We start from the raw sequence: 20102 nt of genomic DNA on the forward strand, positions 1-20102 counted from the left end.
ACCAAATCACTAACAAAATAAATAGCACCATGAAGGTGAGGAGACCCCAAAAAAGAAAAATATGCGGATATACTTCAAAAATGTGAAGATAGCACGATTGACGACCTTAAAGGAAATCAGAAAATGTTAATACTTTGAAAAAGAGTTGAAGATTTTTTTTTAAACTTACGAAAAGTTTATCGGTTCATCATCATAATTCTCAAACTTAGCTTATTTCCTTTATTCTAAATTTATCCTTTGATCTAATTTCGTAAATATATAAATATGGGGAGGTCCATATTAAATTTGGATAAATTTCTAAATTTAAGAAATACCAAATCCAAATCAAGATGAATAGTCTAAAAATGAAATTTTCTATTTTATACAGAACAAAGCAACTGAACCCCACCCCCCCCCCCCCCCCCTCTAGCAATCCAAGACACGCTTAATCTTGCTCCTTTCATTCTTACCAATGTATTAGCTAAATCTCTTCCCCCGCCTCTTCAACAGAGAGAGAGAGAGAGAGAGAGAGTTTTGAACATATCTAAACCCACAGGACCAGATGAGCAACTTTTAATTGAAAGGACAAGCATCATCAAATCTTTTATCGGTCAAAAACTGTATTTATCGTTCAACACTCATGCTGTCTGATCTAGGGCCAAAACTGGCACAGGTATAACCTGCAATACCTCGTTACAACAATTGAGGAATGAGCGAAATGATACTTCCACGCGTTCAGTATAAAACACAATTTATCTTAACTGGCTCTGCTTCAAGAATGAGATGATGAATCTGTTTTCTCAGCCAAATAGTGCTCAAGCATATCTTCTTCTTCATCATCTGTCCACACAAAAAATAAAAATAAACAATCATGTCATCTTTATTAAGAAATGATAGAAGGACGAGAACAAGAAAATTGACCTTCAAAATCATCATCATCAAAATCAATATCATCCACATCTTCATCAGATTCTTCAGCAATAGCTGCAGCAGCTCTCTGTTGACAACAAAAAAGCCAACCCTATTTAGATTTTAGCAACAGCCACACAAAACCATATCACTAACCCACAACATTGCCCCCGCAGCTTATGCAGTAACATCACCTCACACCCAATTCAAATGAGTTGCCGCTACATCCAGCAAACACTTTTTGACTTACAATCATTCACCAATACAGTTGAATCAGTATGCTATTTAGCTGTTCAGGGAACATTACAAGCAGCTGGACTAATCAGAAGGAGAAGGAACAGGGCCCAGAGCAGCACTTTAATCATAAGGAATTCTTTTCTCTGAGCCCCATAATCCTTGTCCTCACCGACACCAGAAAGTTCACAACACAAAAGTAAAGGATAATAGGGCAAATACTGAGATCATATTTAAAGCATTTCATAAAAATCAGGTCAAAGGGTCTTTATTACTTGCATCTTACATCTTCAATCCTACTGAATGCAGGAAAATATCAATACCTCGTTATCATGTCTTTGACTAATGTCGGTATATTTTAGCAAAGACCAATTGAGCCTTAGGCTTGACATAACACTGATTTCACATTTATTAAACACCAAAGGAGAGAGCCTCCCAATAATGGGATAGTCTTATGGAACTCCGGCCAGTATCTGGAAAGTTGAAACTATAGCTCGGTGTCCTTTTTGACACTATCATTTTGATGGCCACTATAAAATTTCAATTCAGCAACGCAGGCATCAATAAGATTAAAATAGCATGGTTTCATAATTAACTTAGAAACAGCAACTACAGAGAAGAATAAATTACCCCACTGGCTCTTCCACTTTCAAACCATTGCCTCCCCGTCAGTTTCTTTTCCTTCGTAACAGCAAGTGCTGAATCTGGCATTAACCTGAACGTTGATATATGATTGCACATCAGGAACATGAGCCAAATTTGGAGAAAAGGAAATGCAGAAAAGTTGTTGACCAGCCACAAGTTTCTAAAGCAGAAATGTCCAAAAGCAAAGGAGTTTAAGTGGTAACATATGGCCATAATCCATACATATCTAGCTTCATCAATTCGATAATTCCTAACATCTGACACACAAACCTGTTAAAAAGTCCCGGCACACCACAAATAAGAAAAAGAACAAACATTTCACCTGGCAAAAAAATGCCCCTAAAGTAGCCCTAGATTTTGACAGGTTTGGAATTGATAATTTGTTTTGACTGTAGGCACCTTCACTGGCATTTCAAAAAGTATCATGCTTCTAGTTTTATTGGATGAAGAAGACCCACTTCCAGTGCTACACCTTCAGTAGAGAAGCCAATGCAAGAAACTTACTTGGCTTTTTCCAGAGCTAGTTCAGCTTCAAATCTTTCCCTCCATGCCAAGAATGTTTCAACGGTAACTGCTTCTCCATGTGGTACAATTACCTGAATTCAAATGAACAATAACAATTCAGTATCAAGATTCAAGGCCAATCAATCAAGACAATAAGTAACGCGAAGATTTTCAAGTAGGTAGTTCAAAAGAGCACCACAGAATTGCTTATAAATATTAGATGGCCAAGCTAGATCTGCCAGGTTTCCTGAAGCTGCTAACTAACAAAAGTGAAGAATTGAACTGTTGGTCACCTCTGACTACCTTGACTAAGAGACAGATATAACTGTCTTACAACTTTCATGCTCAAACTAGCAAACGTCACTACGCTCACATTGTTGACAACTTCGGGTACATTTCAAGTACATCCAAGTATCTTGGACTGGCTTCCCCTTTTTAAACCAAAACACAAACTATATTTTTAGCTCAACTTATGAAGTGGCATTAGAAGAATATATGTTTTTTTTTATCAGGATTAGAAGAATATATGTTGGAGTCGGATTCCAAGTACCATCAGAACAGAACATGCCTTTTCTTCCTTTTATCTCCCCCACCCACTCGCCCCCTTTTCCTTTTCCTATTGAGTGGATAAGTTATCAAAGCCATACTAAAGCAACCTAGTCTTGTCCAATGTAATCAAAATTCAAAGGCGCGCTTAAGCCCTGAAGCGAGGCACAAAACATGTTGAGCGCTTTGCCTCGCTTCATGGGCGCTTCAGTGTCATCATCAAGGACATAAGACATACTTTTCGTTGCCAATGTGTAATCCTGAAGAGGCGACACTAAATAATTAATATTTCACTCTTATCGTAATTTTTTTCAGTTTCTTTATCCATATATTTGTTATTTTTTCTTATAATTCTTAGTCTTGGACTTATACATATTTGTAGTTTTTCTCTATTGGCACCTTAGCTTCGTGAAAGCCCACGTTTTATATGCGTTTTGCGCTTAAAGCCCCAATTGACCTTAGAGCTTTTTTGCGCTTTTCGCCTTTGATAACACTGGTTTTGTCTACTCAACAGAAATTGTGCGGAATTCATGATTCATGTGTCAAAATCACTGAAATCTTCGATTTATGACTTTTCAAGTTTGCAGTAAAGAAAGCTCATTCACAAGCAACAACTCAATAAGGACAAAAGAAACTATACTTCCTCTTTTTTGGCTTCAGCGTCTTCAGCATCTTCGTCTCCTGTCTCTTGAGCAAATCTTTCAGATAGCCAGTCTTTAGCTGATGAGACCAATGTGTAGACCATCGCCATGCCAAGATTCTCAGCAGCCTGCTAATGCAAGCATTCATAGAAGAAGCTAAGGCATAAAAAACAAGTGTATGAAATTACAAAACGAACAACATTAGTCAATTTCTGTAAATTATTCCACATCAGTAGCTAAATGTTGAAGACAGGAAAGACAGAGAGAACAAGGCTTCTTTTTGGGGCCTTCGGGGTAGGGTCAGAGCCACTGCCACAATAATCACCCAAATTTTAATTAGCAGAAGAAACAAAATTTACTCAGGAGAATATTGCCTAAGATCAGGGCTTGAAACATACCTCTTGTTCAAGCTTGCCTTTCAAGATTTTAAGATCTCCAGAATGAATTCCTTTTAAACTATAAAAAAAACAAGAGAGATCTCTTAGATGTAACAGTTGCACAATATTGCTTATACTAAGTTGCTCGGACTCGGGTGCGGGTATCCGATACGGGTACGGATCCGAGTGTCGGATTCGGCAAAATCTAAATTTTAAGATTCGGGGGTGCAGATCCAGGTATGGATATGGTGCGGAGTTTCGGCTAAGAAAATTCAAAATTATAAAATAGAGCTATAAAGAACACGACCCCTTGAATTCTTGGTTTCTTCTGTTTGGCCTAAAACATGAAGCAGCGAATATGAGACAAAAGGACTATAATGTTGTAAGGTATCCATTTTCCATGTCTTAAATCTTTTTATCTTTCATTTGAGAAATCAAAAATCTCAATTTTCCCCCCAAATTTGTCCATGGACTCCAGTCAAAGTATCCGAAGTTGGTTGACCGTATCCGAGACGTATCCCGCACCCGCACCCGTCCCGTGTCGAGACGGGTGCGGCATCAAAAATGAAGAGGCCGCGCAACTTCGTGCTTATATCACATCATAATAGTAAAGCAAAACTAAGATAGCTACTAGGCACCTCCGGTTATGTTGATAGAAAAATGGGTGCTACTTACAAATCCGCTATATACTATTAGCGAAGCTTGTAACCGTTTTAGGTAGAAATCAATACTGGATCACTCACTCATGGATGTAAGCTTGCTGGATCACATTAAAATTTGAGTTCTTTGTCTTTGGTTATTTAGTCTCGCCTACAGCTTGTCATTTTCGCAAAGAAACTACATAAAGGACATGTCATTTACGATATGTTGAACTATGGGTAAAAATACAATTTAAATTACAAGCCACAAGAGAATACAAGGACATTTCTCTCTATTATGTAGCATTGAAAGAAAAGTGTATGCAAATAGAGAAAAAGACTACAGGTCCTGGGATGATGTATCCTAGTGCCAGGTTAAAATTACCTTGAGACATTCAAAAGTGGAGGTTCATCCGGATATTTTTCAGTGTGTGAGAATATTAAAGCCAGTCGAACTGCAGCAACAATTTGGTAGCTATCATTGTTAGCAGGAGTTCATATGCTTAAAGAAAAAGAAGTAAAGAAGAGAGCTGTAGAGGAAATAACTGTGAGACAAATAGCAAAACCTGATGGTTGTGTAGATTCTACATCATCCTCCTGTACAAAAAGCAAAGTTGTGAGAAAGAAGTATGACAATAGCAATCAAAACAGCACATATTCCACTAGAGAAGGAACAATTAAGATGCATAATTACTTTTCCCTAGCGCAATAATAGACAAGGCCAAACAGAAGCTCAACTACTTATAGAATAAATCCGGCCTTAGGCACTACTTTGGTGGTTCATCAATTTTTAATAGTCAAGTAGTAAATGATACCAAAATTATTATGTACCTCAGGAGAAATTGTAATTTGGAAGCATCGATTTGAAGTGTTTAGCCCGCTTTCACTGGAGTGAATTTCTAACAAAACCACCACAATAGAGTTATCCAATAAGATTTCACAACAGAGAGCTAGAAGAAGCTACAAACTGAATCTGTGAAGGATAGTTCTGAACCTTTGAATTCATCCATAAGAATTGCTTCCAATGCCTCGATTTCCATCTCTTGTTCCTGCGCATAGTCTAGTCCAAACTTCTAATAAGACGGATATAATGATTGCAGTGGTGAATCAATTCAATTGTAGATAAACCAACATATTCAAAACCAAAATCATTTTGGGTAAATTACCTGTCATGGTTGCTCTTTGATGAATTTTTCACAAATAGCACACAGACTCGATTAAAGAGCTGTAGAAAAAAACCTAAACAGTTCTATCAGAAGAGGAGCAATGGAGTAGGCTACGACGTCGTATTTGAGTGTCACTCGCATGGGTCTAGGGTAAAGACAACACACTGTATTAACGGTGATCGTGAGAAATCAGAGCCGTTCATCTCAAATACGTCAAAGTCAATTCTTTATATTATCAAAGCATCCTTGTGGTTTCTTTCTGTGGCACTTAAGTTCATATTGTTTGCAATAAATGTATAGCACCTCGTCTAATTTATTTTATTAGACAAAATTAGGTTCTTTATCCATTATGATGGTCAAATTTGTAACTACTGCAACCTTTTGGAATACCAAAAACTCTATCCTTGATTTTTTTTATAATCGTGGTGTTCGGCCCAACTTAAACATACCTTGATTAATTTCATGCAATATTTTTCACTTCCCACTGATGTAGTATCAGTTAATGAAGAAATTACATACTCCTAATAATTTTTTGTCTTCGTTGAACCAGAGTTCTCAACTTACTTCATTGACGACTGGGTGACATTTGTAGAAGCCTTTATTTGTGAACTCATATCAGAGTAGATTATTTTTTTCACCTTAAACTATATTATAAATTTATACAATTATCAAATTATAGTACAAGTGTAGTTTCTTTTTTCTTTCTAGGAAATAAAAAAAAGTTTTAAAATCATGATCAAAATTAATCATTTAATTTCAAAAGTGTAACTAATCGATGGTTGAAAGGTGGGAGCAGCTTCATCTTTCCCTCTGAAGTAACTAATTAGTAGTCGAAGTTTATGGACGTAATAAAATTTAAAATATATATATAATTTATCTTAAATGGGAATATAATAGTTTAAATGTTATTACTAATCTTGATTTAGCCAAAATATATTTAAACCTCTTATTACACTATATGGTTTCCCTTGATTAGCTATGGGAGGCTTGGAAGGGTAATGAGGATCCGAGCGGTATGTGGGATAGGGCGGCCAGTTGCATTAGAGAAGCAACAAAGGAAGGGTTGGGTGTCTCGAAAGGTAGCTGTGGTGTAGGAGTTGTGACTAGTAGGGATGCAAGTAGTATTTTGAGCATTTCGAGAGGTGTTGTGACTTTGAGTATTGTAGGAGAATAAAGGTTGAGGAGATTAAGGGTGCTATTTGTCACGACCCAACTAGGGGCCGTGACGAGTACCCGATACTTGTACCGAGCACCCCGTATCTATCATTTTACCTCTATTCCTTAGTGGGCCGTATGAACTATACCATATATTTTTTTGTTACTGAACATTAACATTAGTAGCTATTTATAAACATAGGCTAATAAACTTTGTTAGCACGTTATACAGCGACGAGGACAATCCAAAGTACAAAACATCTAACTGTACATATCTGTCTACGAGCCTCTAAACAAAGTGCATATATACATAGGAAGGGCCGGGTTCTGCCGTGCCCGATTATATACACAAAAGTAGTACCAATAGGCTGAAGCTCCGGATCAACTGGAGCACTCTCAAGGAACAGCTGGTGAAGCTCCTAGGGATTAAACCCGTCTGTCTGTTGACCTGCGCGGCATGAAACGCAGCGTCCGCAAAAAGGGACGTCAGTACGAATAATGTACCGAGTATGTAAGGCATAGAAACAACATACTAAGCAACATTAAATATAAATAACAACATCATGGGCTCATAAAACGTGTGAGGAGGTAAGAAAGTAACCTGTACATAGGAATGCCTTTTTGGCCAGATACCATGCATGCTTGACTTTTCCCCCTCTAAATTTTCTTTTGTTTTAAAAAAAAACATTTATTTTTCATAGACATGGAAAATAGAACTCATATCCTGTCATGTCATATCATGTCATATCATATCGTGTCATATCGTGTCATATCATGTCATATCATATCATATCATATCATATCATATCATAGCGCCGAACAACGCCGGCTCGCCCACATAGCGCCGAAATACGTCGGCTCGCCCGTATATCCCGCGTCCGGGATGATATAACGCCAGCTGACCAGGTGGCAACGCGTCTATAGCGCAACATATATCCCTTCCCCTCATATCTCCCTCCCTCCCCCCACGTACATATACATATATCATATAAGCATGCCGGAGAGCCCAAGGAAAAATCATGTTCGTCATAATCATCACAAAAATATTCTCATTAGAATAGTTACAATACTTATCGTTCGATAAACGAAACAATTAAGAAAATCCGGGAATAATGGGCCCACCTCGAGTCAAATGAGGTGGCGTACACGATTTACATACGTTACATTTCATGACGTCACTTGTGAGAGTTTTAAGGTAGTCGGGTCCTATTTGTGCAAGTTCTAGATGTTTAGGCAATTTTTCAACATTTCATACAATATTTAATTCAATTCTACTGAATGAAAAAGGGTCAACTTTAAACTCGGATTTCTAGGAATAGGATTGTCCCCGAGGCTCGTATCCACCCTATTATGCCTAAGACATGCCAAAGAAGGAAGGGTGAAACCTTACATACCTTTTCCGCTTCATACACGTCTCCAAAATCAAGTTTCAAATTCGCCAAAATCTACAATTTGGTCACAATTACCAAATGTTAATTGTAAGGCTTTAAGATTTCAATCTTAACCAATACTTGTCTACAAAAATTTGGGCAGCATCTCCCCTATAAATACAACATCCCCGAGATTTAACTCGGCTCAAATATCAACAACCATACCAACAACAATATCAATAATCATCACAAAACACAATATAGCATAACTAGTCTCCTTTCCAACATAGTGTAATAGTTTTCATTCCAACTTCACATTTTCAATTCAATACCAACATTCTCATATTCATTTACTAATCAAGATCACTCCAATACAATTCGGAACATTTCATATCATTTTACAAAATATTCACAAAATATACAAATTTTCCACCAAACCATAATCCATCCAAAACTTCTAATCTTCAACATACATATTCATAACATATTTCCACCTTCCAATTTCATCAACCATAATCATAATTTGCACCTTAACAATTTCATTTTCATAATTACATAAATCTACCATAAAATCACAAAACTTCCCATAACAACTTAACAACCAACCTTTCATGCTAACATGGACTTACATCCCTCCAAATCCACCAACCAACATAGCCATTCACATTTAAAACTTCATTTCCATATTTACATAAAATTACATTAAAATCACATAAGTTCCTATAATCATTTTCCAACAATTTTTCATGCCATCTTAAACCATTTTTCCTCCACATTCTACAAGTGAACTACATTTATTTTCATCCAAAATTCTCTTCAAATCTCATTCCATAATTCACAATGCCAACGGACGAATTTATATCGCTATTTTCCCGTTCTAATCCGTTAAAACTTTAAATAAACTTGTTAGCAATGAAAAGGAACCTTATCCATACCTTAATAATTCAGCCACCACGTTATCACCCTCCTCCTTGGTTGATTTTTAGCTCAAATTGAAGACAACGCAGCGTACAACACTTTTCCCTTCATGAGCTTCGCGATTCGGGGCTTAGATTTTGGGCAAAATTGATTTCTCTCTAAATTTCTCCTCCATTTCTCTCTCTAGAATGTTCTAAATGTTTATGGGTGTGCTTTGGTCTGAAATGTGGAGAGAAAACCGAAACTTTACATTAAATGACAATAGAAATGGGCCTGACCCGATTTGAAGTCGGGTTGGGCCGAATTCACTGTTCATCTCGACCTTTATGCCTTAAAATGTCCATATCTCCTTGTACCGACGTCACCTGGGAACCCACGACCTATGGTTGGAAAGCTAATTCAATTATCTACAACTTCTATTTCTTGGTATTTTTCCAAATTACAAACTTATAATACCGTTTTTGCCCCTAAAAGTCAGATCACCCGAAAACGTTTTCTTAAAAATATTCGTTTGGAGGACTTCCACTTTGATTTGGCCCAAGGGTCCTTCTTGAGTTGTGTTTAACTCCACATATGTGATTCATATGACTCTTCAGATGTTCCAAAAAAAATCTCGATGTGTGGGCCCCACTTCAGCAAATAATCTGACGTTCAAAAATACGGGATATAACACTATTTGCAGGATGCGCAAGAGAAGAGCGACCAGACCGGATGAGATTCTAGTGAAATTCTGGAAGAGCACAGGCAGGGCATATTTGGAGTGGCTGACAACGTTGTTTAATGTCATCTTTAAGATGGCAAAAATGCCCAAATAATAGAGGTCTCCACATGATTCCTTTGTACAAGAACGAGAGGGGACATTCAGCGTTGTAACAACTATAGGGGTATTAAGTTGCTAAGCCACACTATGAAAGTCCGAGAGAGGGCGGTGGAGATAAGGGTGAGGAGAGACGTGTCTATCTTCTAGAATCAGTTTGGATTCATGCTTGGGCGCTCGACTTCGGAAGCCATTCATCTTATAAGGAGATTGGTGGAGCTGTATAGGAAAAGGAAGAAGGACTTACATATGGTATTCATCGACCTAGAAAAGGCATACGACAAAGTCATAAGGGAGGTTCTATGGAGGTGTTTGGAGGCTAGAGGTGAGGTGTGAATAGAAAAATCATTGCGAAACATGTTTGAGCAGAGGCGAACCTGGGATTTTAAGATGACGGGGGCACCATCAAAGGAAAATGCACGTTAGACGAAGCATCGACTTCAAATCCTGGGTCCGTCTCTAATCTCAATTTTCTGCAACATCACATCATTTGAAAATTTTGTTAAACACCCATAGAACCGATGTAAAAAATATATAAATGAAATGACATAATTGTTCAGAACTCGCTCGCTGGCCTAGTGGTTTTGTGTCAAGTTATACACGTTAGGTTCCTTGTTCGAAACCTGCCAGCAACACGTTTTGTTCCTTTTTATTTAACTGTTATCTTAAAAAAATGTTGTAGTCTGGACTCGAACTTGGGTCATGCACTTATGCACAAGGAGCTAAGGGCCATGCTTACCAACTAACCCACTTCAACAGATATTTTTGAAGGGTCCTCTTAAAATATGTGGTAGTTTTTCAAGGTGTATACACATATATACATAGTTTTTCTCGAAGTGAAAGACACGTGCCCCCCACCCCACCATGTAGGTCCGCCCATGTGTTTAAGTCTTTGCAGGTTTAGAGCCTGCTTGCATTGGCTTATTTTAGGTGTTTTTAAGTTAAAATAATTTTTAAGCACTTTTGGAGTATTTAGATAAAATAAAAAAATGCTTAAAAACACATGTTTTAAAAGCCAAAATAACAAAAATCATTAACTTATAACTCTATAAGTCATTCAAAATCAAACGGGCTCTTAAACGGATTTGCCCCTCACCGGCTGTCATCCCCGGTGAGAAGATTAATGCCTTAAAATTTTAGTAGGCGTTTGACTATAGATACCAAAAACAAATTCAGTTTTTTGGGAATTTTTGAAGTTAGAGTTGTGTTTGACCATAGTTTTTGGTGAAATGTAATTGTAAAAAAGTGAATTTTTTTTAAAAAACAAGTTTTTTGAGTTTTTGGTATTCCGAATATTTATGGCCAAACGCCCAAAAGTGAAAAAAGTGAAAAAAATTCCGAAAACTATATGAAAACTCTATCTCTTATAGACATAAAAACCCCACAAATTATGGAAACTATCAAAGCATTCTCAATTCTTATACAATCTTACCAAATGAGCAAATCATAGTTTATAACAAAATTAGTACACTACTAGAAGACTTTTCTAAAAAATGCAACATCAATTAATCAAACTTTACTTCAATAAAATCGAAATTTTAACATGAATAGTAATGTAACTACTAATTTATCTTCTCACATAAATTAAAAATTGGTAGACATAAATAAAGGTTGGTGGAAGTTAATGAGATTGATAAATGATTGATGGGGTAATTGTTAAAAATATTTACCAACTTATGGTTTTTTTTACAAAATATTAACTTATGGGTTAAATTTCATATTTTAAAAAGTTGAAACCATGGTTTCAAACCCAAATCATGCTTTTTTGGATGATTTGGGTTCAAACCAGGTTTCAAACCACGACGGAAAATTGATGACCAAACGTTGGTTTGAAACCATGGTTTCAAAATTGATGGCCAAACGCCTACTTATTGTAATGGCCGTCGTGTTGAATCACAACACTTCTTTTTTCTTCCCTTTTCTATTTACCCCAAAACTCTAAAAATAAATGACGAAAATATTAATTTACAGAAGAAAAACCCTCACATACAACACTTTTTCTTCCCATTTCTGTTTACCCCCAACTCCAAAAATAATTTGCTGAAAATATTAATTTGCTAGAAGAAAAAAGATGTCGTGATCAAATGTGAGTTTTCTATCTGAACTGTTCGGTGTTTGCGTTTTCTAGCTAAACTATCACCAATTATTTATCAAACGCCTGGACTAGTATTTGACGTGTGTGGTGGTGTACATGCTCTCTTTTTATTAATTTTAAAATAGTATCAAATGACACTCTACACAGATAATTAAAGGTCTTCATAGCAAAATTAAAAAAATTAAGATACCAGTCGAGGTGTACTTTAACTAATAGTTGGTGATAATTCAGATAGAAAACGTAAACGCTTGATAATTTAACAGTGTTTTAATAAATAATTGGTGCTAGTTTTAAGTAGAAAACTTTAAAAAAAAAATGATACTTGTTTTTGGATTTCTAAGAAAAAACCCACACCAACAACACATTTTCTTCGTTTACCCTGAGTCCAAAAATAAATTACGAAAAATATTATTAATTTACCAGAAGAAAAAACCCCCACTCTCTCTCTCTTTCTATTTCTGTTCGTTTATGCAAAGACGGTTCTCTCTCTCTCTCTCTCTTCTCTGTTTTTGGAAAAAAAAAAAAAAGAAAGACACTGAAAAAGGGTACGTTCGATCCATTTTTCTTATGTTCGTACAGAGAAGCCTACTCTTTTTTTCTACTTCCATTCTTCATCAAGTTTGGCGGCCACCCCACTCTCTGTTATTTTCCTTTCTTGTATGTATATGTATGTACTTTTTCTCTCAAACTAAAATCTCAATGTCAACAATAAGAAAAAATGGAACTACTTTGAAATCTAAATAAATAGGGAAGTGGGGATAGTTTCAGAGAAATAAGGAAAAATTACATTCATAAACGAAGATTTTTTCAGCTAGATCTATTTATCTCTGCCATAAACCCTTCAATCGATTTTGTTCTCTCTTATTTCCATTTTTTCTGTGTTATTTTGTTTTTTCCTTCCTCTTTCATTTGTTTTTTTTTTTGGTGGGTTTTAAATGTTTTAGATACCTGGGTTTTGTGTTGTTGCATGTAAGGGTTCAATTCTTTCTGAAAAATTTCCATTAATTTAAGTTTTTTCTTTTTTTTGTTATGTGGTTTAAAGGGCTTATGTGTTTTTTTTTTTTTTTTTTTTTTGATGATATGATAGGAAAATAGGTGCTTAGGAATGCTGTTGATTGAGTGAATTTTGGGGATAATAATGGGGAGTTCTGGTGAGTCTATTGTGAAAGCCATTGATGCATCTGTTGGTGGGCTAGTGTGGGTCCGAAGGCGAAACGGGTCGTGGTGGCCGGGTCGGATTTTGGGCCCAGATGAGTTGCCTCAGAGTTGCTCTGTTTCACCAAGATCAGGCACTCCTGTTAAACTCCTTGGAAGAGAGGATGCAAGTGTGTAAGTTTTTTGTTTGTTTTAACTACTACCCTTTTTCTTTCATTTGATTAGACTGGGTATGTTGTTGTTTATTTTTATAATGTTACTACGTGTTGTTTCTTCTGCTTCGGTTTTCTTACTATCTTGTTGTTGTTATTGCTTATGTTTCCATAATTGCTGTGTTTATGCTTTCGTTGAGCCTGAGGGTCTATCGGAAACAACCTCTTTACCAACACAGGGTAGGGGTAAGGTTTGCGTACACACTACCCTCCCCAGACCCCACTTGTGGGATTACACTGGGTATGTTGTTATTTTTGTAATGTGGCAATCCTTCAAGTATGAGAATTTTAGTTTATTAATTTGTTTGGCACTTTCTCCTTGCTATTTGTTTTAATTAGTGACGGTTGGTGGCGGTGGACATATCAGGGGTTAAAGTTAAACCATGGTCCTCCAGGTGTTTTGTTTTATATGGCTTTAATCCTAATTATAATTCCCACTCCTAAACTTGCCAAAGATGGATGGAAAGGAGATTAGATTCCTTGTGGAGCTAGTTGATGCGTAGTATGTTTAGAATTTGGATAGGATTTGATAAGTTAACTTAGAAGCAGCAACTAGACAAAATGACTGTGAAATTCGTTTTCAAGAGTATGGTGAAGGGAAGGAGTTGGCGAGTATATGGTTCATTCGTTTGTGACTGCTATGGTTCTCGTGCACACAATTCACTATAGTTATAGGCTATAGTGTTTGTTTTGGAACAAAAATATTAGATGTAGTTTGTGTCAATTCATTTCCACCAATAATAAAACTAAGAAGCTAATGAAGCTCATTGCCATGTTGTGAAGGACAAAAGGGTAGCCCAGTGCACAAGCATCCCGTGTTAGCAGGTCCTTGCCAGGGCTTACCCCAAGGGGCAAAAGCTCATTGCCATGCTGTGAAACAAGAAATTGTGGGAACTACTTTTGACCATTAAAATATGAAAACCTACAGAAATAACTTAGTGTTGACTCTCAACTCTTCATATCTTCTTGTAGAGAGGGCGTCCAGACTTTTGGAATATTAGGCAACTGGAAACAGCCTCTCTACCTCCCAAGGTAGGGTAAGGTCTGCGTACATTCGACTCTCCCAGACCCCACGTCGTGGGATTTCACTGGGTATGTTGTTGTTGTTGAGTTTCTATCTTCAAACCCTGGGTTCCATATATATATTTTGGGATTGTGTGATTTGTCTTGAAGAATGGGTCAGCAATGCAATCTACTCCATCTGCTTCTATCAATTTAGCTTTTCTTTGTCGTGAAATGGTCTGTACTGCTTGTGTCATTTATGCAGTACTTACAGCAGTTTCTGGCTTTGAAAAGTTCATTGGCAGTGAGATCACATTTTCAGGTGTTTATTGGCATTTGTCGAGTAACAATGCTGATTTTTGATTTTTTCTAGTGTTGTAAGCATTTCGTCATATCTGGATGTGACGTGCAGGATTTTGTTTTGGGAATATGGGGAATTTTCCTTCTATTGATAAAAGTTTATTTATCAAGCTAGCTAAGGCCACTGTGTTTTTAACTGTGGTTCTTGCTAGTGGCATCATGGACAGAAGTCTTCGGAGCCCTTTTTTCATCTATTCCCGTTGCAGAATCCAGTTCTACATGTTCCTGGCAAAGTAAAGCCAGTTCAAGTGGCGCAAAGTTATTGTAGGGTACTAAAATCATCTTAGTACTTTTTTTGTAGTTACACCAGCTTCTCCCAGTTATGGAGACATTACTTTCTTTGCTGATCATTTGGCCTGCAAAACAAAGAAAAAGGAGACATTCGTTTCCTTTCATTTAGCTTGCTAATGCTTCCACAGTTCGGAGACATCCTATGTCTTTTACTTTGTCTAAACCAGTATTTGTCATCTTTGTTCTCTTTTACATGGACCTGTTTTTTTCCTTGCTCATACCATTTTAAAGAATACTAACTGTTGAAGTGAACATTTTCCTTTTCCATTTAGCTCGATTCTTGATAAAAGGGTCTAATAGTTGCTGCTGTTTCAGGGACTGGTATAATCTTGAAAAATCTAAGCGGGTGAAAGCCTTTCGTTGTGGGGAATATGATGAATGTATTGAGAAAGCTAAGGCTGCTGCTGCTAACACTTCAAGAAAGGCTGTCAAATATGCTCGAAGAGAGGATGCCATTATTCATGCCCTAGAGATTGAAAGTGCTCGTCTCGGGAAAGACCATCCAGATTTTTTCTCAAGAACAGATAAAGAAGATGGAGAGCATCACACCTTGGAAGAATCACATACTTCATCTAATCCTCTTGCATATGGTAAAGAGCTAGATGAGGAACTGACTACTTCCGAAGATAATTCAAATTCTGCTCAAGAATTGTCTCAATCTGGTGTATCATTTGAGGCGCCTAATCATACAATTGCATCTGAGCAGCAACCTCTGTGTGGGACACGGAGGAGAACCCCAAACGACTCGGAGGATGATGGAACCGAGGGAAGTAAACGCATGAAAGGACTTGATGACCTGGGAATGGGTGTAGTGTCATCTCTGAAAAGAAAGAGATCTCAGGTGGCACATGTTCATGATTTTTTAAAGAGGAAGAACCGTCACCGTCCCTTGACAAAGGTTTTGGAGAGTACAGCAATGGTGTCTGTTCCTATCACGTGTGAACAACTTCCTAGTCCAACCGAAAGCAAAGGTTTTGGGTTACAAACTAATGAGTCTGGGAAAAGTTTTCCTACAGTACTAAATAACGACACAGATAGTATCTCAGTTACATGTGGGAATGGGAAACCGGATGCATTTGGCCACACTCATGATTCTTTCCTTGTTAAATGCAAACAGAAAGAGAATGAAATTTCCAGTATTTTGGGGTTGTCTGAGAATGGTTCTTCTGACAGATTGTTTGATGTGCCCTTAGTTGCAGAAGAGAAGCAATCTGCAGGTATTTATGCGCATTAGTAGAGATTTCTTTGCATTTACTGTATATAATCTTCATAGTAGTAGCACTGTTATTAAAGGCTCGTTGGAGATGTGTTTAAGCGCTCAGTTAAAGCCAGGTTGTGCGTTTGGCCTCACTTAGTTGGTACCGCACCTCATCACCAATGGGTCTATGTTTAAGTGGACAGTACTAAACAATAAATATATTTGACAACTGATACATCAATTGTTAAAAACATTATGAGCAAATGTTTAGTGATTAGGAACAAGAAATGAAGTATATAGTATAAGAAAACTAAAATGAAGTATATAGTATAAGAAAACTATCTTAAGAAACAGAAAACTACATCTTTTAATCGAAATCAGATATTTCAAATAATATTTTTAACTTGATTGTCATGATTTTTACATCATATATTTCGCTTAGTTATAATTGTTTCTAATCTTTATCCAAATATTATTGTCTATGTCTATCCATATACTTCCTTGCATTATATATGTCATATGCACACACACACACACACATATTCTTCATTAGTACATTTCTCCGCTAAAGCCCACGTTTTAGTTTTCCTTTGCGCTTAAATTCCCATCAAATGTAGGCACTTCTCTGCGCTTTTCGCATTTGACTATACTGCATTGTAAGAAGACTGGCTCGTTCTCCTGTACGAAAGGGATCTTTAGGAACCATATGACAATTCGTGAGACCCCAATGATCTGGAGTGAACACAATAAATGTTGTCCTTGTAGTTTTTGTGGTACATGTGGTACCAGCAGTGTAGGCATTGAAAATGGTAACAAAGGCTGGCCTGGGAGAATTTTTCGTTGATCTGTCAGTTGGATATCCATGTTGCTCTTCCCTTAGAATCTTCTGGTGGATAACCTCTGCATATTATGGTGTAGAACATCATATATGCAGCTGGATATCCTTTCCCTTCAGTTATGGAAGACCTAAACTAATGTGTTTTATGTCTCATGGAAGCCTCACATAATGGTCTTTGGTCTTAGGCATAAGACACAACATAGTTAACTGATGTGAAGTGGTGGATTCTGGTTATGGTAGTTTTGGTGAATCATTCCTCATAAGTTCACAGTTGGTTTTGCATTATGAAAGTATTACTTAGAGTGGTCACTCTTCTTCATACTTCCATTTTTCTTCTCTACTCGATGTTGGGGTTTGTGGCTGAGTTTGGCAGAATAATCAGTAGAGGCACCCATTTTAATATCATGTTTCCACATTATGCACGAACCTTAAACACCAGCCATCTCCCCATCTTGGACTTCTTATCTCTTACTCTAGAAAAACTTCTCAACTCTGATTGTTTCGGTTAAGAACTTTTTCTGTGGAACTGTCAAAAAAAAAAAAAAAATCTGTTCTGTGGAGTTGTGTTGAGACTTGTGAATACCTTTTCAGTGTCTGAACTTGTCATGACTCTTCTCTTTCTACATGGATTTGTCTACAATTTTCTTATCAATGTTATGAGTTTCTAGTAGCTTTTTCACCAATGATTTCTGAAGCAATTTTATCAAAAACCTTCTCTTCCCCTGTCTATCGTTCCTTCTTCTGATTTTATATTTTTGAATTTCACATGATTCTGTCTGATTTTTATTATATTTCAGCTTTTCTCTCTGTTTGATTATTATTGTTTTTATTTATATGCTGATGTCTTTTATTTCTCCAAACGGGCTTGTATCCTATAGTGTCTTGCACATCTCGGAAAGCTCAAGGTGGTTTCGGGGCGCAGTCTAGCCAGGGCAGCCAAGTTGAAGCTATGTCGTCGAGTGAGGAGCTTGATGACTCAGGCTCTACTAGTTCTGATAGTGATGATTTCCATTGTTTCGGCAAGAGGATGGAGAAAGGAACTTCAAAGTGGCAGTTGAAAGGAAAGAGGAATTCGAGGCATTCAAGTAAGATTAAAAAGAAATATTCTGGAAAACACAGAGACTTGAAAGATGAATTAAATATATATTTGGCTGCTATAGATCATGATTCATTCCCTCTTTCTCCAGGTCGGAAAGTTGACAGCTATCATTTAAAGTCAAGAACAGTTACAGAAATTCAAGTGGATGAGTTGCGAGGTTGGAGCAGGAATGCTTCTCGCAGAGAAGCTCATATGAAGGGGCCTACAGCAGATCTGCATCCTCCCCAGAGGTTGCTACCCTATCGCCAGTCTCGGTTTACAGTTAACCCCAAGTATGAGTCCTCAGATTTCTCTCTTAGGCACCATATTGCTGATTCTTCACTTTATGAAGTTAATCTTGAGGTCAAAGCCAGCTACCGTCCACAGCATGTTCCATATATCTCTCTAATGAGCAAATTGAATGGTCAGCCTATCATAGGTCACCCCCTCGCAGTTGAAGCCTTGGATGATGGCTTTTGCGATAATTTGCTAGTCAGTGGATCTGAGTGCTATAGCAGCAGCTATGACTTAGATGAGGATCGCTGTGAGAACAGCTCAGCTCTACAAGGTGCAGATATTGTTTATGAATCCAAGCCGAGTTCTGCGGGCAGGATTTCTAGAAAACCTCGTGGTTCACCAACTAAGTCACCCAAGACACGGAAAAATGGCCTCCTTTCAAAGAAGATTAGAAAATTGTCTTCCTTAACCGGTTCTCACCAGCAAAATAGAGAGAAGAAACCTGTGGTAGAGAAGCTCGAAGGACCTGCAGCAGCTTGTGTCCCCCTAAAAAGAGTGTTCAGTAGGATAAATGAAGCGTTGAATAGCTCAATACGACCTGCCCACCGTTCTCTTGTACCAAGCATTGGTTGAATAAAATTGTTCCGTTGATCAGAACGGTCAGAGTACTGTACTATGAGCATTCGACCTGTAGGAATTCTGATTTGAAGCAGTCCACTCTGGATTCCGGAGTTGAATCATTTCTGTACAATGCAGAAAATGTGGAGTTGAGGAACTTCTGTTGATTGGCTGCTTTGTCGGTGTATATAATGTAACATTAGCTGAGGTGTAAAGATGGTATTCTGATTTTAGGATTGGTTCAATTCTTCAACTTTGAGTTTAGAGGGTTATTTACTTTTAAGTTTTTTTTTTTTTTTTTAATGTTTATGGTACGGGTTGCACTGGCTAGTCAGTGCCTTTACAATTTTTTTTCCCTTCCCGTTCTGTATTTTGAGACGTTGAAAACTAAAAGGCTCATTTTGAAAATGAAAAGCGCGGAACTTTCAGCATATGAGGTCTTAGTGATGAATTTCATAGTCTCACAGAAAGGAGACAATGTCACTTCTATGCGGGGTAAGGAGATGGTTGTTATATTGATCTGTATCTGCATATAGTTGGGGTTTTTTTCATTTCTTTGTTTATGTTGCTGTAGCTAGAATTCAGTTTAGGATAAACTGGAACTTGTCAAAAAAAAAAAAATACTGGAACTTGTCAAAAAATTATGACCCAGTAGATTTGTGACGCTATTTGCATGTGATAATGTTAATAAATGTGTAGCTGTATCGCAGTTTCAAAGGAGAAATAAGTACTCCCGTTTCAATTTGTTTGAACCTATTTTTTTTTAGTCCGTACCAAAATGAGTGATCTCATTCCTAATTTGAAAAAAAATTCACTTTATGAATGATTTACAGCCACATAAATTTTCAAGGTTTTTTTGAACCACAAGTTTTAAAAGTCTTCTCTCTTTCTTAAATATCGTGCCCAATCAAATGGGTTCATATAAATTGAAACGGAGGGAGTATGATTTTGAGAACCAGGTTGATAAATAACTTGCTGACAGGTTCCAGAAAGAATAAGTGAAAATGTGTCATTTTGTGCTTAAAATAAGCTCAAAAAAATAATTGGGCCCATTTGACTTAGCTTATCTAATGCAACTTATAAGCTGAAAATAACTTATAAGCCAAAAAAAAATAAATT

The 20102-nt window shown here is 37.1% G+C and overlaps 2 protein-coding genes across 5 annotated transcripts; one reads left to right on the plus strand and one right to left on the minus strand.

Annotated features, from left to right (window-relative positions):
- Window positions 1–550: 550 nt before the first annotated feature.
- LOC132633441 (uncharacterized) lies at window positions 551–5798 on the minus strand. Its single transcript, XM_060349863.1, has 11 exons — window positions 5640–5798; window positions 5468–5533; window positions 5305–5372; window positions 5040–5070; window positions 4859–4928; window positions 3857–3914; window positions 3458–3586; window positions 2272–2363; window positions 1753–1837; window positions 901–976; window positions 551–819 (listed from the first exon to the last, which is right to left on the minus strand). The coding sequence occupies exons 1-11, from the start codon at window positions 5644–5646 to the stop codon at window positions 752–754; spliced, it is 750 nt and encodes a 249-aa protein (XP_060205846.1). The 5' UTR covers window positions 5647–5798; the 3' UTR covers window positions 551–751.
- Window positions 5799–12411: 6613 nt separating this feature from the next.
- LOC132633442 (uncharacterized protein At1g51745-like) lies at window positions 12412–19414 on the plus strand. 4 transcript variants are annotated; one of them, XM_060349866.1, is made up of 5 exons: window positions 12412–12539; window positions 13082–13323; window positions 15330–16231; window positions 17929–18135; window positions 18238–19414. In XM_060349866.1, exons 2-5 carry the CDS (start codon window positions 13133–13135, stop codon window positions 18996–18998), a joined length of 2061 nt encoding a protein of 686 aa, XP_060205849.1. In that variant the 5' UTR covers window positions 12412–12539; window positions 13082–13132; the 3' UTR covers window positions 18999–19414. The 4 variants fall into 4 exon arrangements, with proteins under 4 accessions (XP_060205849.1, XP_060205848.1, XP_060205850.1 ...); XM_060349865.1 differs by having other exon boundaries at window positions 12524–12661; XM_060349867.1 differs by lacking the exon at window positions 12412–12539 and adding an exon at window positions 12542–12651.
- Window positions 19415–20102: the final 688 nt, after the last annotated feature.

Source organism: Lycium barbarum, chromosome 3, assembly GCF_019175385.1.
Source record: "Lycium barbarum isolate Lr01 chromosome 3, ASM1917538v2, whole genome shotgun sequence".
NCBI lineage: Eukaryota > Viridiplantae > Streptophyta > Magnoliopsida > Solanales > Solanaceae > Lycium > Lycium barbarum.

What these genes read in the sequence shown, in the direction of transcription:
- LOC132633441 (XM_060349863.1), bottom strand. An exon ending in AAGGCAAGCTTGAACAAGAG is followed by an intron (nt 3,587 to 3,856) that starts GTATGTTTCAAG and finishes TTGCATTAGCAG; the next exon opens with GCTGCTGAGAATCTTGGCAT. An exon ending in CTAGCTCTGGAAAAAGCCAA is followed by an intron (nt 1,838 to 2,271) that starts GTAAGTTTCTTG and finishes ATCAACGTTCAG; the next exon opens with GTTAATGCCAGATTCAGCAC.
- LOC132633442 (XM_060349866.1), top strand. Translation starts at nt 13,133, where the DNA reads ATGGGGAGTTCTGGTGAGTCTATTGTGAAAGCCATTGATGCATCTGTT. An exon ending in AGAAGAGAAGCAATCTGCAG is followed by an intron (nt 16,232 to 17,928) that starts GTATTTATGCGC and finishes TGTATCCTATAG; the next exon opens with TGTCTTGCACATCTCGGAAA. An exon ending in GAGGAATTCGAGGCATTCAA is followed by an intron (nt 18,136 to 18,237) that starts GTAAGATTAAAA and finishes CTCTTTCTCCAG; the next exon opens with GTCGGAAAGTTGACAGCTAT.